Source organism: Nicotiana tabacum, chromosome 8, assembly GCF_000715075.1.
Source record: "Nicotiana tabacum cultivar K326 chromosome 8, ASM71507v2, whole genome shotgun sequence".
Lineage (NCBI taxonomy): Eukaryota > Viridiplantae > Streptophyta > Magnoliopsida > Solanales > Solanaceae > Nicotiana > Nicotiana tabacum.
This window is the reverse complement of record NC_134087.1, coordinates 120,580,604-120,599,508: the sequence shown is the minus strand read 5'-3', so window position 1 is coordinate 120,599,508 and position 18,905 is coordinate 120,580,604. Positions and strand designations below refer to the sequence as shown.

Genomic DNA, 18,905 nt, shown 5'->3' with positions numbered 1-18,905 from the left:
AGTATTAATTAATATTCTTGAACAAATAATTAATAACTTGTTATAACATATTAAACTATATTGATCATATAACAAAGTCATTACACTGTCATGCGTACAACTTACATCCTTTTTAAAATAAGCTTGATCAGACAGCGCTAGTTTAACTTAATCTTATTTTAGATTTTTTTTTATACAAATTATCTTATTGCCAGCAAGATGAGCCGAAACAGATGTAATATAAATGTTCCTAATTCACTCACATCCTAGGCAATGAATTATTTTTACTTCACCTAAAATTTTACTATATTATAGGTATTTCATAGGACGCCACTACTAAGTAAAGATACCAGCAACAATACTAAAACAAGGATTTGAGCCTGGTTAAATGAAATGCTTACTTCATTTGAAACACCTCAATATAATCTATTACGTATTAGAAACTCAGCACACACTAGACAATGTAAAATGCAAGAATACATACAATGGAGAGAGAACGTTTATGCCAGCCAAATTAGAATGATGCATAACATTTCTCGCTCACTTAGCTTCCAAGACAAATTTGTAGAAAGTTGATAAATTCTTTGGACTTTTCTTCAAATGATCCATTTAGTTAGTTCATGCAAATACTTGGATTTGGCTTCGCATATCCGAGAAACTCTGGATCCTTTTCCACAACCCTAATCTCTTCATCATCAGATGCAATCCACAACTCTATCCCCTCTTTGCATGCACTTTCTAAAAAGACAAATTGATGTTTGGATCGAATATTAGAATCATCCAAATCCCCCATATGAGCAACCCAAACAGGCTTTCCCCAACTAAAATTAACATCATAAAATCCCATATTGCACCAGCTTGTGAATTTAAAAACCTTTACGTTCTCATTTGTTGAAACACTTTCAAGCCACTCGTTGAGGGTCGTGAATGTAGACTCGTTGTCTATATCTGTTGAAGACATAAATATAAATATTAATGCTGAAGACATAATTAAGTAAATGGAAATATGATCTTCCTCTGAAAAAAAATTACATTTTCAGATGAAATGATCAAGCAGTTCGAAAGTATATACCTTTAATGTTGTCGGCGGTTAATTGGGAAAAAACCTCCCTTAGCATTATTGCTAAATCAGGCAACTCCATGCTAGCATCCAAAGGGTCATAAAAGGCAAATGGTATCCAAAGAATGTTTCCAAAAGAGTTTTGGGGCAAGGGTGGCTCAGTGCGAGGCCTTAAATTTGCAACATGTGTGATCACCAAAGTCATTGGTGCATTCGTAAGAAATTTAGAGGCTGATGCAATCCGTTTGCAAAGAAAAGCTGTCAATGCTTCAATCTTAGATGGAAAAGGAACACTTTGGCTAGATGCTTTAGCTTTGAGACCTTTTATGGCTTTGGAATCGAACAAGAACCTTCTCATTGGTGATTTTGAGCCTTGGAAATAGAAGTTCTCGAAATTCCTTATGAACTTAGTTGGTAATGATTCTATTGGAGGGAATACAGAGATTGCTGAGGTGAAGTCTGGATCCAGTACTGTTTTATCACCTTCACCATGGGTAAGCTTGGCCCATGTTTTCAAGAAAGCACTCATCGCAGATGCATCTGCAACCTGTTAGTAGAAAATCCAATTAAAAAAAGTCACAAGAAGGCACGAATTTATAGAGTCGAAAGAAGGCTATTCAGAACATTCATTTCTTTTCATGAACAAACTGCATGTTCGTTAAATTAAAACCTAAATTTAAGAAGGCACTAATTGCCTGGGATAAACTGTGTGCTCCAAAGGTAGCAGGAGGCTTAAATTTCATCAATGTGGAATTGTGGAACAAAGCAGGTATATGAAAGCTGTTATGGAACATCTGCACACAGAAGGAAAAGCTGTAGGAACAATGGATACATGCCTACTGTTGAATATGTCTTCATCCCACATCGGTGGGAGACTTGTATTTGGGGGAGAATTGCTCCCTATAAAAGAAGGCCTAATGTTTAGGATTTAAATACACCTCTCATTTGCCTTATTATCCTTTTAAGGTATTTGTATCTTCTCTCTTTAGTATTATTTCACTTGTATTTTGGAGTGAAATAAAATATTGGTTGTGTCCGAGGAAGTAAGCGAAATTGGCCGAACCTCGTAAATTCTGGTGTTTCTTTTATTGTTGTTTTATTGTCTTATTTATTATTTGGTGACTGCCATAATTTTTGGTTAGTAGTTGTGACTCATTCACTCTATATACATTTGGCTTCCGCAACAATTGGTATCAGAGCTAAGGTACTGTCTAAGTATGTCTGTGGTTGCAGCATAGTCTGATCTTCCACATCATAAAAGATTTGTCTTGGTAACTGAGTCAAGGTTCTGTCTGAGTATGCTCTGGGGTTACAGCTTAGTCTGATCTTCCACACCAGAAAGGAAATAATCTTGATTTGTGTCGTCAGCTATTAAATAATATTTGTGTCAAAGATGGGAGACAATAAACAAGAAGAATCTACATCAAGTGTCAACAATACGTCATCATTGGCATCTTCGCTAATGACAAGAATTGTGTCAAATACGAAATTTGCGGTAGAAATTTTTGACGGGTCAGGACATTTAGGGATGTGGCAAGGCGAGGTTGTAGATGTTCTTTTTCAACAAGGGCTAGATCTTGCCATTGAAGAAAAAAGACCAGATGTTATTGGAGAAGAAGATTGGAGAATTATCAACCGTGTTGCTTGCGGTACTATTCGATCCTACCTTGCTAGAGAGCAGAAATATCCATACACAAAGGAAACTTCTGCAAGTAAATTATGGAAAGCACTGGAGGATAAATTTTTGAAGAAAAACAGTCAAAATAAATTGTACATGAAGAAGAGACTGTTTCGCTTCACCTATGTTCCTGGTACCACGATGAATGAACATATCACCAGTTTTAATAAGTTGGTCACAGATTTGCAAATATATGGATGCAACTTTTGATGATGGTGACTTGGCCTTGATGTTGTTGGGGTCACTTCCTGATGAGTATGATCACCTTGAAACTACTCTACTCCATGGGTATGACGAAATTTCTCTCAGAGAAGTTTGTTCGGCTTTGTACAGCTACAAACAAAGAAAAGGAGAAAAATAGAAGGGCGGAGAAGGAGAAACACTGGTTGTGAGGGGTCGCCCTCAAAATCAAACGAGGACAAAGAAAGGAAGATCCAAGTCAAGATCTAGACCCAGCAAAGATGAATGTACCTTTTGTCGAGAAAGGGACACTGAAAGAAAGATTGTCCGAAGTTGAAGAATAAGGTCAAACATAACAATGGAAAGGCCATTATGGATTCAAATGTAGCTGATGGTGATGATTTAGACTTCTCATTAGTTACAACAGAGCCATCAACATTATTATACATATGGTTGATGGATTCGGCTTGTAGCTATCATATGTGTCCCAACAGGGACTGGTTCGTGGATTTTCAAGAAAGAGAATATGGAGTCGTCCACACAGCAGATAACAGCCCTCTTACCTCATATGGCATTGGTTCAATACGATTAAGGAACCATGATGGAATGATCAGAACATTAACAGAAGTTCGATATGTACAGGGTTTGAAGAAAAATCTCATCTCTGTGGGAGCCCTAGAATCAAAAGGGTTCAAAATCATTGCAGAAAATGGAGTGATGAGAGTATGCTCCGGTACACTAGTGGTAATGAAGGCCAATCGAAAGAACAATAACATGTACCGTTATCAAAAGGGTGCACTAGTGCTTCCGCAACTTGGATCGTTTGATTTATTGCAGGTATATGAGAGTTGTTATGGAACATCTGCACATAGAAGGAAAAGTTGTAGGTACAATGGATACATGCCTACTACATAAAGGGGAATACTATATGGAACACAGAGCCAAAGAGTGCATCGTGGATTATCCAGAAGATCTTCAAAGCCAAAAGACAGTTTGAGGATGCTGGATATTCAGAAGAAGAAGTGACTAAGATAGAAAAGTTCATTGTAAAGCATATATATAAAGCATTGCAAGGGGGATTCCAGAAGGTGCCATGGAGAAAGTGAGTTTGCAATAACCATACTTCCAAAGTGGATATTCATCTTAAGGTTGGCAATACAAGATATCTAGCCACAAAAGAAAGGCTAGCAATATGGGGAATCCTAGAAGATACAACATGCTCACTTTGTCAAAGAGAAAATGAAACTATACAACACTTGGTTTTTGAACGTGAAATGTCAGCAAATATATGACAAAATCTTTTACACTGGCAATGCATCAAAGAGAAGAAAGAAGGATGGCAAGAAGAACTTGTTCCGTTTTTATTAAGGGGTGTGAATGAGAAATGAAAGAGACACCTCTTGGATTGCACCTCTTCATCTCACCCTTTCATTTTCTATAAATTTAGAGGCTTGGCCTTATTTTTTATATAAGAAAAATCTAAAAATTTCTCCTTTTTTCTTCATTGTTGCGTTGTTTTTCAAATAAACAAAGTGTCAATTGTGATTTGCTCCGTTTATTGAGTTCACTGAAGTTCTGTAATTTCGATTGCCAATATTACAGAATAGTTTTTCTGTTCTATCTTGGGAGGAAGCAATCCATACCCTTGGGCAACAGTGAGGGGATTAAATTCCTTAAGGACACACAAGCAACTTGTGGGCTCGAAAATTATTTTATGTTTTATTTATTGAACTAACATTTTTTTTCTTCTCTCATTTTCTGGTTTCGAACACAGTAATACCAACAGAACTACAGTGGATAGAAAAGGTGACCAAAGGAAAGAGTGCAGGAGCAGCAATATGCAGAATGGTACTAGCAGCATCATTCTATCACATTTGGCAAGTAAGGAATAATGCCATATTTCAGAAGAAGCAGAGTACTGCAAATGCTATTGTCAGATTGATCATCCAAGAAATACATATAAGAGCTAAGCAGTTTTCGAAGCTAGATAGTTACTTGACTGATGTGAATTGGTATCAAGGTAGAGTCTAAGTGAAGAGGCAGTTGGAGGGTATGTAGTAAGGATAGACATCTCCTAGCTGGGGCTTCATGTCCACCAGGAGCTGTGATGGGAAGTTCAAATTTTGATAGAGTGTAAATATTTCTACTTGGTAAATAAAATCTTTAACTACCAAAAAAACTTTAATTTAATTCAAGTTTCATATAAAAACTAAAAATTCTAAAGTCATTTTTGACTTTCGATATGAGACAAACCCACTTCAGTCTTCATATATATTACTCCTTTTATTTCATTTATGTTACGTAGTTTTACTTGATATGGAGTTTTAAAAAAAGATTTTTGAAATTTATGCCTTTAAAAGTATAAAGGGTAAAAGCTTTTGTGGGGCTTTCAATATGTGCGAGTGCGACTATAAGAACTTCTCATCGAGAGTAAATGAGTTAGGTGGAAAGTTTGAAGTTGAATTTTTTGCAAATATAAAAATGTGTTACTTTTTTGGAATAAATTTATTAGAAAAGTGTGCCACATAAATTGAGACGGAGAAAATAGTACAAACTATGCAAAAGCCAACCTTGTGAAGCATGCAAACTCCAATTGCTCTTCCACCGCATTCAAATATGGTGGTTTGTACAGCAAGGAGAGGTTGACAACTCTGTTCTAGGCAGTTCCCTTTGCATGGAAGGAACTTGTTAAGGAATGGAATATCAGGATTTTCAAGAAACATAGAGAGATGGAAGTTTGCTTGAGCTTCCATAAATAGAACTCCATTGTCATTGCACTCAATGGAGTTTAAGTCTTTGAATCTACCAGCAAGAGGATAGTAATAACTTAGGGTTTCAGCAAGAGATTTCTTAAGGAGATCTGAAGCCAAGGTTTTTCCTTTATTCAAGTGGTCATCAACAACGTTGGCATTATTATAAAAGAGAATGACCGGGATGTAAGAAGATGGAGCAAATTGATCTAGCAAGGAATTTTGTAGTTCCTTAGGTGCTGAGGAGTTGGCACAGAGGGTTTGATGTTTTCCACGGAAAGAACTTTAACATCCATAGTTTCAAATTTGGGAAGCATACTGAGTTTAACATCCCTAGTATCTCTTAGGCGGCTTTTAAAGAAAATCGAAGTATAGTTGTTGGCGGCATTATGAACGGAAAAGGGTTCAAAATGCCCCTAAACTATTGGAAAATATTTAAAAATATCCTTCATCTATTTATTGGGCTAAAAATATCCCTCCATTCACTTTTTTGGTTCACTTATGCCCTTTAACCGTTAGGTTAATGCTAAATTAAAAATAATTATTATTCTATTTGTAAAACTTAAAAAAAATATTTTGCAAAATATTTTCGTTTTTTTAAACTAATGTACCAATAGTCCACTAATTTAGTAAAGTCTTTTTTTTTTCTTTCAGCTTTTACAAAAAATAATTCAGTTTTTACAAAATTATTTTTTTTCATTTTTTCAGTTTTTTTAAAGATTTTTTTTTTGTAAAAACTGATTTTTTTTTTTGTAAAAAGCAGAAAAAAATGTTTATAATAAAATATTTTCGTTTTCTAAAAACAGAAAAAAAAAATCAACAAAATATTTTCTTTTTTATTTTTTTCAGTTTTTTAATGCATTTCGTTTTGTTTTCATTTTTCAGTTTTTTTTAAAGAAAAAATATTTTCGTTTTTTTAAAAAAAATGAAAAAATGAAAAAAAAAATCAAAAACAAAAATATTTTGTTGAAAATATTTTTTTCAGTTTTTAAAAAACGAAAATATTTTATTAAAAACATTTTTCGGTTTTTATAACTTTTTTTCAAGTTTTTACAAAAAAATGCTTTAAAAAACTGAAAAAAATAAAAAAAAAATTCAAAGTCAAACTTATATTTATTTATAATTTTTATTTAATTTTATACTCCTTAACTCAACTCTAAAATTAATACTCGTACAATAGAATTTGCACTATAGGAGCTATTGGTCATATCCCTAGTATCTCTTAGACGGCTTTTGAAGGAAATCGAAGTGTAGTTGTTGGCGGCATTATAAAAGAATACCTAACTTTTTGGTGTGAATTTATCCGTAAGCAAACTCAAACTCAAACTTATACTTATGTGATTTTTATTTAAATTTTATACTCCTTAACTCAACCCTAAAATTAATACTCCTACAATAGAATTTGCACTATAGGAGCTATTGGTCTTATTTTTTATCTATATGCTGTTTTAATTGATATTTATGTAATTTTTTAAAAAATTATACTTCTTAATATTGGTACAGGCGCAACGCGCATATTCTAAGACTAGCTACATTTAAAGCACGAAAATCTTTAGCAAAATATCATTCGCTTTTTTTACCCCTTAAAACTGAATTTGCATCGGGACAATATCGTCATTTTTAATTATATTTAGGACTTTGAAATCAAACAAAAATTTAGTTTATCAAAATTTTCTTATTTCCATTAAGTATAGGATTTCTAACGTTAATTGTGTGTTTAAACATGAGAACTTGAAGGATTCTAATTTATTGCTTTCTAACATAATAACAACAAAAAGAAATAGAGTTTCCTCAATTAATTATAAAGTTCTAGCAATTTATGGAAGTTAAAGTGACGGATCTCTTATTTAATTTAAATAAGGTTAAATTGGTTCTCTAATATAGCTAAAACAATATTTTTCCCTTGCAAATAACAATAGTAAAATATGTACACGTTTCGGACTAATAATGTTTAGATCTTTAAAGTTAAATATATGATTTTGAGAAACCATTGTTTTGATTAAAATATTGTCGTGCTACTTTAGTTTAATCATATTTCTTAATTCACTGGAATTGAAGACCGTATAATATTAATAAACTACTGTTAGTGTTTATTCATTGTTTCCTATATATTTCTTAAAGGTCACCAAAAGATGGTTTTTTCTATAAAAGAATCCCCAGCAATTGCCATAAAAGTTTGATTTTGGTAGCAGAAGATAAGACCGTCAAAATCAGCTTTATGTTATATTGATGGGTACTTTTTTAAAATTTTCATTATATCTTTTTGTTTTCCTAGAGGGAGTGAACTTATTTTAACTTCTGTTCTGCTTTTAAGTTTAACAGTGATTTTCTTCTTATTTGGAAAGGTGAAACTAGAATTTTAGTCCCAAAAATTTACTCTTTTGGGATAGACAAAAGAATTGATAAAAAGTTTGAAGAATATTGAATTTTAAAATATTGTTACTTGCATGCTGTAAAAGTCTAGGCGAGGGTTGTTCAGTCGATGTGTTTGTATTTTGATTTTCTTAATAATTTATTTACATTTGGTTTAGACCAAATCTAATGTCACTGGGATAATAAAATTTAATATTAAATTATCATAAGAATTAGTATTGTTTGTAATTATCTGTATAAGTTTGATTTGTTTAATACATGTATGTTTATTTTTGATTTGTTGTAGTAATTTGTTAAGGTTGTGCTTTTTTAGTTTATAATTTATTTTATAATGAATGTTAGTCACTGTGGAGTTCAAACCTTATGGTCATTATCTTTTTTTTTTGGTGCAAACCTTATGGTCATTATCAATTTCATGAACTTTAATTTGTTGAAGTTGAATTAACTATGTGTTATGCAGAAGTTCACAAAACAAATTTTTAAAAACAATTATCACATGACAAAGAGAAATATATAGAAAGAGATGCAATAATATAATTTGGTCACTTGACCTATATAGGAGAAATTCACTAGAAAAAGATAGTACACAAACCTTTTCTCCAAAAAAGGATTAGCCAATAAGGAAGAAATTTATATTTTCCTTTTAAGAAAAGTAAACAAACAATTGTGGTAAATATGTTTCCCTTGCTTCAAAAAACAAAAGAAAAGAAAGTAAAACACAAATATGATAAATTAGGTCAAATACAACAGCATAGCATATCATTATTTCATACAATAATATAAAAAAAAATCAACAAAATATTTTCTTTTTTATTTTTTTCAGTTTTTTAATGCATTTCGTTTTGTTTTCATTTTTCAGTTTTTTTTAAAGAAAAAATATTTTCGTTTTTTTAAAAAAAATGAAAAAATGAAAAAAAAAATCAAAAACAAAAATATTTTGTTGAAAATATTTTTTTCAGTTTTTAAAAAACGAAAATATTTTATTAAAAACATTTTTCGGTTTTTATAACTTTTTTTCAAGTTTTTACAAAAAAATGCTTTAAAAAACTGAAAAAAATAAAAAAAAATTCAAAGTCAAACTTATATTTATTTATAATTTTTATTTAATTTTATACTCCTTAACTCAACTCTAAAATTAATACTCGTACAATAGAATTTGCACTATAGGAGCTATTGGTCATATCCCTAGTATCTCTTAGACGGCTTTTGAAGGAAATCGAAGTGTAGTTGTTGGCGGCATTATAAAAGAATACCTAACTTTTTGGTGTGAATTTATCCGTAAGCAAACTCAAACTCAAACTTATACTTATGTGATTTTTATTTAAATTTTATACTCCTTAACTCAACCCTAAAATTAATACTCCTACAATAGAATTTGCACTATAGGAGCTATTGGTCTTATTTTTTATCTATATGCTGTTTTAATTGATATTTATGTAATTTTTTAAAAAATTATACTTCTTAATATTGGTACAGGCGCAACGCGCATATTCTAAGACTAGCTACATTTAAAGCACGAAAATCTTTAGCAAAATATCATTCGCTTTTTTTACCCCTTAAAACTGAATTTGCATCGGGACAATATCGTCATTTTTAATTATATTTAGGACTTTGAAATCAAACAAAAATTTAGTTTATCAAAATTTTCTTATTTCCATTAAGTATAGGATTTCTAACGTTAATTGTGTGTTTAAACATGAGAACTTGAAGGATTCTAATTTATTGCTTTCTAACATAATAACAACAAAAAGAAATAGAGTTTCCTCAATTAATTATAAAGTTCTAGCAATTTATGGAAGTTAAAGTGACGGATCTCTTATTTAATTTAAATAAGGTTAAATTGGTTCTCTAATATAGCTAAAACAATATTTTTCCCTTGCAAATAACAATAGTAAAATATGTACACGTTTCGGACTAATAATGTTTAGATCTTTAAAGTTAAATATATGATTTTGAGAAACCATTGTTTTGATTAAAATATTGTCGTGCTACTTTAGTTTAATCATATTTCTTAATTCACTGGAATTGAAGACCGTATAATATTAATAAACTACTGTTAGTGTTTATTCATTGTTTCCTATATATTTCTTAAAGGTCACCAAAAGATGGTTTTTTCTATAAAAGAATCCCCAGCAATTGCCATAAAAGTTTGATTTTGGTAGCAGAAGATAAGACCGTCAAAATCAGCTTTATGTTATATTGATGGGTACTTTTTTAAAATTTTCATTATATCTTTTTGTTTTCCTAGAGGGAGTGAACTTATTTTAACTTCTGTTCTGCTTTTAAGTTTAACAGTGATTTTCTTCTTATTTGGAAAGGTGAAACTAGAATTTTAGTCCCAAAAATTTACTCTTTTGGGATAGACAAAAGAATTGATAAAAAGTTTGAAGAATATTGAATTTTAAAATATTGTTACTTGCATGCTGTAAAAGTCTAGGCGAGGGTTGTTCAGTCGATGTGTTTGTATTTTGATTTTCTTAATAATTTATTTACATTTGGTTTAGACCAAATCTAATGTCACTGGGATAATAAAATTTAATATTAAATTATCATAAGAATTAGTATTGTTTGTAATTATCTGTATAAGTTTGATTTGTTTAATACATGTATGTTTATTTTTGATTTGTTGTAGTAATTTGTTAAGGTTGTGCTTTTTTAGTTTATAATTTATTTTATAATGAATGTTAGTCACTGTGGAGTTCAAACCTTATGGTCATTATCTTTTTTTTTTGGTGCAAACCTTATGGTCATTATCAATTTCATGAACTTTAATTTGTTGAAGTTGAATTAACTATGTGTTATGCAGAAGTTCACAAAACAAATTTTTAAAAACAATTATCACATGACAAAGAGAAATATATAGAAAGAGATGCAATAATATAATTTGGTCACTTGACCTATATAGGAGAAATTCACTAGAAAAAGATAGTACACAAACCTTTTCTCCAAAAAAGGATTAGCCAATAAGGAAGAAATTTATATTTTCCTTTTAAGAAAAGTAAACAAACAATTGTGGTAAATATGTTTCCCTTGCTTCAAAAAACAAAAGAAAAGAAAGTAAAACACAAATATGATAAATTAGGTCAAATACAACAGCATAGCATATCATTATTTCATACAATAATATATATATATATATATATATATATATATATATATATATATATATATATATATATATATATATATATATATATATATATATATATTTTCTTTTTTATTTTTTTCAGTTTTTTAATGCATTTCGTTTTGTTTTCATTTTTCAGTTTTTTTTAAAGAAAAAATATTTTCGTTTTTTTAAAAAAAATGAAAAAATGAAAAAAAAAATCAAAAACAAAAATATTTTGTTGAAAATATTTTTTTCAGTTTTTAAAAAACGAAAATATTTTATTAAAAACATTTTTCGGTTTTTATAACTTTTTTTCAAGTTTTTACAAAAAAATGCTTTAAAAAACTGAAAAAAATAAAAAAAAAATTCAAAGTCAAACTTATATTTATTTATAATTTTTATTTAATTTTATACTCCTTAACTCAACTCTAAAATTAATACTCGTACAATAGAATTTGCACTATAGGAGCTATTGGTCATATCCCTAGTATCTCTTAGACGGCTTTTGAAGGAAATCGAAGTGTAGTTGTTGGCGGCATTATAAAAGAATACCTAACTTTTTGGTGTGAATTTATCCGTAAGCAAACTCAAACTCAAACTTATACTTATGTGATTTTTATTTAAATTTTATACTCCTTAACTCAACCCTAAAATTAATACTCCTACAATAGAATTTGCACTATAGGAGCTATTGGTCTTATTTTTTATCTATATGCTGTTTTAATTGATATTTATGTAATTTTTTAAAAAATTATACTTCTTAATATTGGTACAGGCGCAACGCGCATATTCTAAGACTAGCTACATTTAAAGCACGAAAATCTTTAGCAAAATATCATTCGCTTTTTTTACCCCTTAAAACTGAATTTGCATCGGGACAATATCGTCATTTTTAATTATATTTAGGACTTTGAAATCAAACAAAAATTTAGTTTATCAAAATTTTCTTATTTCCATTAAGTATAGGATTTCTAACGTTAATTGTGTGTTTAAACATGAGAACTTGAAGGATTCTAATTTATTGCTTTCTAACATAATAACAACAAAAAGAAATAGAGTTTCCTCAATTAATTATAAAGTTCTAGCAATTTATGGAAGTTAAAGTGACGGATCTCTTATTTAATTTAAATAAGGTTAAATTGGTTCTCTAATATAGCTAAAACAATATTTTTCCCTTGCAAATAACAATAGTAAAATATGTACACGTTTCGGACTAATAATGTTTAGATCTTTAAAGTTAAATATATGATTTTGAGAAACCATTGTTTTGATTAAAATATTGTCGTGCTACTTTAGTTTAATCATATTTCTTAATTCACTGGAATTGAAGACCGTATAATATTAATAAACTACTGTTAGTGTTTATTCATTGTTTCCTATATATTTCTTAAAGGTCACCAAAAGATGGTTTTTTCTATAAAAGAATCCCCAGCAATTGCCATAAAAGTTTGATTTTGGTAGCAGAAGATAAGACCGTCAAAATCAGCTTTATGTTATATTGATGGGTACTTTTTTAAAATTTTCATTATATCTTTTTGTTTTCCTAGAGGGAGTGAACTTATTTTAACTTCTGTTCTGCTTTTAAGTTTAACAGTGATTTTCTTCTTATTTGGAAAGGTGAAACTAGAATTTTAGTCCCAAAAATTTACTCTTTTGGGATAGACAAAAGAATTGATAAAAAGTTTGAAGAATATTGAATTTTAAAATATTGTTACTTGCATGCTGTAAAAGTCTAGGCGAGGGTTGTTCAGTCGATGTGTTTGTATTTTGATTTTCTTAATAATTTATTTACATTTGGTTTAGACCAAATCTAATGTCACTGGGATAATAAAATTTAATATTAAATTATCATAAGAATTAGTATTGTTTGTAATTATCTGTATAAGTTTGATTTGTTTAATACATGTATGTTTATTTTTGATTTGTTGTAGTAATTTGTTAAGGTTGTGCTTTTTTAGTTTATAATTTATTTTATAATGAATGTTAGTCACTGTGGAGTTCAAACCTTATGGTCATTATCTTTTTTTTTTGGTGCAAACCTTATGGTCATTATCAATTTCATGAACTTTAATTTGTTGAAGTTGAATTAACTATGTGTTATGCAGAAGTTCACAAAACAAATTTTTAAAAACAATTATCACATGACAAAGAGAAATATATAGAAAGAGATGCAATAATATAATTTGGTCACTTGACCTATATAGGAGAAATTCACTAGAAAAAGATAGTACACAAACCTTTTCTCCAAAAAAGGATTAGCCAATAAGGAAGAAATTTATATTTTCCTTTTAAGAAAAGTAAACAAACAATTGTGGTAAATATGTTTCCCTTGCTTCAAAAAACAAAAGAAAAGAAAGTAAAACACAAATATGATAAATTAGGTCAAATACAACAGCATAGCATATCATTATTTCATACAATAATATATATATATATATATATATATATATATATATATATATATATATATATATATATATATATATATATATATGTTACTAATAAATAACTAACTCATCTAAATCCCTCCGTACGTGAAGATTTAGAAAACATTCAATTGTTTGAATTTATATATTGTGTTAATGTAAAAGCTTTTTATTTAAACTAGTTTCTCTTCACGTACATTGCACGTGTATATCAAGTTATGTAATATAGAGTTTTGTAAAATAATGTCTATATTATTAAAAACAAATCTTTGAGGAAATAATTATACGTAAAAGTATATAGTAAAGATTTTATATATGAGCAATGTGGATCTATCACATACAACTTTTGATAATATTAAAAGAATATCACAAGATAACATCGTCAGACCAATAAAATAAGTTTATTAACAACACACCCTCGATCATTTAGCTAAACATATAATAATATAGATTTGACTTATACCTATAGTACAAATTGGGGACATTTGCATCTATATCCGCTTTTTGTGTCACGTTTTAACTTGTGTCCGCTTTGCAAAAAAAATTACAAGCGTACCCGTTTTTTCGCATAACTTCAGCATACGGGGCTGAAGTAGCAAAGGCAATCACGCAAAACTTCAGCATTCTAGTAGCCGGACCTGAAGTTCATCTCTAGAGCTGAAGTTTTTGTTTTGTAACTGGTGAACTTCTGCTCTAGAGCTGAAGTTTTTGTTTTTGTAACTGGCGAACTTCAGCTCTAGAGATGAAGTTTTTGTTTTGTAACTGGCGAACTTCAGCTCTAGAGCTGAAGTTTTTGCTTTTGTAACTGTCGAACTTCAGCTCTAGAGCTGAAGTTTTTGTTTTGTAACTGTCGAACTTCAGCTTTAGAGTTGAAGTTTTTGTTTGTAACTGGCGAACATCATCTATAGAGCTGAAGATTTTAAAACCCTTGAGTATGTACTGCTGAAGTTTCTATTTTTGGGGGAGGAAGATTGACCTTTCAAACTGCTATTCTAAGTATGGAGATAGCTTCCTTGATTTATTCTGGATCGAAACGTCGAGGAATGCACTATGGTTCTGCTTGACCATAGCATCTCGACGATGGAGACAGTGTCAAGGGGATTCGGAGAAATGCAAAAATATATTTGAGATTTGAACTAATGACGTAAAAATATATTTTGAGCCACATCAACCATATCACAAAAAAAAATTCTTACGTTACAATTATTTTAATTATGTATAATAAGATGGCTTCTGAGGAATTGAGTGAAGCCACAGAAGGAGAGATATTGTTACATCAATGTTAAGTTCTGGAGAGATATGTAGATCATTGGGAGAAGGAGGAGGAGAAAGGGGGCTCAAGTTGTTTAAAAAGTGGTACAAGTTAAAAGTTGTTAAAAAAAATGGGAATAGGTTAAATGGGGGCGACCAAATAGGGCGCCCCGTGCAATTTTTACTATAGATTGCACCGATGCTTTTTTTTTTATTGAATAATTGTCTTCATATATAAGGAGATAGATAATATGTGAAAATCAATAAAATAAAAGTAGTAGAATAATTATGGATCAAACTGAAGAAGGCAAGAATACAAATAAAATTTTTAATATTATGCCAGTACAAGTTGCTTTTCATGTGAAGAAAAACACGAAATTTGATATATAGCTTGATACACCAACAATAATAATTTTTCATTAAATACAACTTCAAAAATCAAATTAGTTCATAATTTCTTCCATTATAAAGAAAGACAACTAATCTGTATTTAGTGAACGTTAATCTTCAGTGATTCTTTTCATCCTCATCCTTAGTTCATCTTCTTATTCCTCAACTGTGGTAGCATCAACATCTTCATATTCATTTTTTTTGAGTAATTAAAGTTTTCCATATAAATTTTAAGTTTTAGTAATTTTTCCATAAATTTCAAGTGGATGAATCAGTCGAGTAGACTCTGTTGAAGACGAAATTGCACTTTTCTTATCAATTTTGACCAAAAGAAAATTAATTCACTAAGTTTACTTAACACCGTCTTGATTAGCATTAAGCTTCCAATTTGATGTCTTAGAATTCCAAAATACTACAGTATTGAACAATGCTTCTCCTTCATTCAATCTTACTAAGCTAAATCTAAAATGCATACATTAAATTAGAAAGGAATAAAAGAATATTGGCATTACCTTTAGGAATTCTAGAAGCTGACACTTGTCACCAAATTTTTAATTGAAGAAGCAAAGTACTGTTCGTCGATTCTGTGGTTGAATTCAAAATGAAAATTAGATATAATGGATAACTAAGCAGTATATAAAGTTGAAGTTAGTTTTGATTCAACAACAACAACAACAACAACACAGTGTAATCTCACAAGTGGGGTCTGGGGAGGGTAATATGTACGCAGACCTTACCTCTACCCCGAGGGGCAGAGAGGCTGTTTCCAGGAGACCCTCGGCTCAAAGAGGCAACAAGAGACACTATATTAGTACTATCAATAGACTCATAATAAAACAACATAAAATACCATAAAATCCATAACATAACATAAATACCATAAAATAACAAAGTAACAGCAATATAAGAGATATAGGAAATACGAGAAAGATGTAAGGTATTAATACACAGCAGATAAAGCTCATCATCAGTAGTTGATCAATAGCATCCTAAGACTAATTCCTAACTGGCTAGTCTCACTCTAGTGCGCTAAAAAAAAGACATCACAATTTCCCCTAACCTACAACCTTAATGCTCGATCTCCACAATTCCCTGTTTAGGGTCATGTCCTCAGTAACCCTAAGTCGCGCCATATCCTGTCTGATCACCTCTCCCCAATACTTCTTAGGTCTCCCTCTACCTCTCCTCGTACCCACCACCGTCAGTCGTTCACACCTTCTCACCGGTGCATCAGTGTTCCTCCTCTGAATGTGCCCGAACCATCTGAGTCTTGCTTCCCGCATCTTGTCCTCCATGGGGGCCACACCCACCTTCTCTCGAATATCTTCATTTCTAATCTTATCCTTCCTTGTATGCCCGCACATCCACCTCAACATCCTCATCTCTGCAACTTTCATCCTCTGGATGTGTGAGATCTTCACCGGCCAACACTCGGTCCCATACAACATAGCAGGCCTAACCACTGCCCTATAAAATTTACCTTTCAGTAACAGTGGCACTTTATTGTCACAATCCATATCCATTGCTCATCAAATTTTCCGACATTGAAGAAAAATGAGTTTATAGCAGCATGATAGATGAAGAAGTTAATCCGAAAAATAGTCGCTACCTTTCCACTATAATTCCTAAAAGCAAACCCAAAGGTGTCAAACGGATAAGTTTTTGGTTATCTGTTGATTTGCTTGCATTGTTGCGAAGGGATTGGTATCGGACATAATAATAAATACTGGAGCAAAGTGTGAATGTCAAAAATTGAAGAGAGATACCGTAAAGATGAAATTCAGGATCAACGGTAAATGGATGCAATTTTAAGGTATATATGTATTAAAGTATTTTTGCACATGTAAAGATATCTCGATAGAGTCAAATACAACTTGTTGGGTTAAATAGGTAATGCTCGTATTTGATCCGCTTTGGATATTGTCATATTTCGGCAATGATTGGTACCTATCATTTTATCAACAATAGTACCTTTTGGATTTAGCTATTCAATGTGTCTTTTCCCTCGCAAAATGGTTATAAGTTGTGTCTCTTAATAAAGTATGAAACGTTGCTTGGGCCCTCTTATAGGCGTTAATTTTTCTTTTTAAAAAAATAAATAAATTAGGGTTTTAATATTATATAAAAGGGCATTTAAGTAATTTAATTTTTAACTAAGGGGTTCATGCTTTTAATATGGTATAGATAATTATTGCATCTATTTCGACATCAATTGTTATTTCACATAATTTATTTTATTCTATATTCGTTGCACTTTTTAAGATTCAAAATACACATGCGTCGCACATACACTAAGATTATTATTAATACTATATTATAAGTGTGAAACCTCAAAATAAAAATCAAAAGACTAAAATAACCATCACGAATGTTGGAGGACTGTTTTACCTTTCAAGCAAGCATTACTTCAAGAACCTTTTTTTACACAAAAATGTAAATATACATTCTAATAATATAATACAAACGAAACACTTTAATAAAGATAACTGTCATGACCCCAAATACCGGTCCTGATGGCGCCTATCACATTACTAGGCAAGCCAACCCAAAGACTTAATCACAATCCTTTTTATCTTAATAAGCCATTTTCTAACACGGGTTTAAATACCAAATTTTCATAATAAGTGCTTAAAACAACTAAATGTGCGGAAAACAATAAAAACATAAGACAACGCAACCCAAAATATCTGGTGTCACGAGTCTAGAGCCTCTAATACACAATTGACTGTCTAATACATCATAAAACTAGAAAATGCGGAAAAGAACAAGATAGGAGGGAGAAAACAGCGGTGCAGATGCCATACAACTACCTTGCAATCTCCGGCAAACTCTGGATCAGTTGAGGACCCTCACCCTGCCGCTCGGGTACCTGGATCTGCACACAAGGTGCAGGGAGTAACGTGAGTACGCCAACATAGTAAGTAATTAAAGTAAATAAGGTCTGAAAGCAGTGACGAGCAGTTAAAAATCATAAAAATGAATAAACAACATGATAGCAGATCAAACTCCACAGTTTAAAACCAGTTTCGTCGTAAAATCATCAATTTCAGTTTAAATACTTGAAATCATATACTTGGAAATTTTTCCAACAGAGGCTTATTTTAAAATAAGAGTGAAATCAGTGAAAATATCATAACTGGGCCCCTTCGGGCAAGGTATCACTCAGAATATGGCCTCTCGGGCAGCCTCTCAGTCACTCGTGACTCAACTCTTGTCACTCAGTACTCACTCCCAGCACTCAGGCTCATTAATATCTCATAATAATAGAAATTATAGTAATCGCTGCGGCGTGCAGCCCGATCCATAGTTTATAGTCGACTACGCTCACTGCGGGTGTACAGACTCCGAAGGGGCTCCTACAGCCCAAGCGTCATATCGCTGCAGCGTGCAGCCCGATCCAATATATATATATATATATCACTGCGGCAGCCCGATCCATAACTAATATATATATATATATATATATATATATATATATATATATATATAAATATCCTCACCATTAGGTTCTCAACCTCTCTCAGTAATTAACCTCACAGCCTCTCGGGCACAATAGTAGAAATTAGGGAACTCAGTCCAAACAGTCCTCACATTTAGAAGTAGAGTGATAAAACCAGCTTTAAACATTTAAACAGGTAAAACATGACTGAGGATATGCTTTCAACAAGTAGAGTGAGGAAAAATAGTAAAAATGCCCCTAAGGGTCTCA

General features: G+C 31.0%; 1 protein-coding gene across 1 annotated transcript in view; it reads right to left on the bottom strand.

Annotated features, from left to right (window-relative positions):
• Positions 1-363: 363 nt before the first annotated feature.
• LOC107800886 (akuammiline synthase 2-like) overlaps positions 364-18,905 on the bottom strand; it is a 28,127-nt gene continuing 9,585 nt past the window's right edge. Inside the window, exons 3-5 of the mRNA XM_075220545.1 lie at positions 5,468-5,930; positions 1,052-1,586; positions 364-927 (exon numbers count right to left, since the gene is read on the bottom strand). Of these exons, the coding sequence (XP_075076646.1) occupies positions 593-927; positions 1,052-1,586; positions 5,468-5,930 (1,333 nt within the window). The 3' untranslated portion in view covers positions 364-592. The remainder of the gene's footprint in view (positions 928-1,051; positions 1,587-5,467; positions 5,931-18,905) is intronic.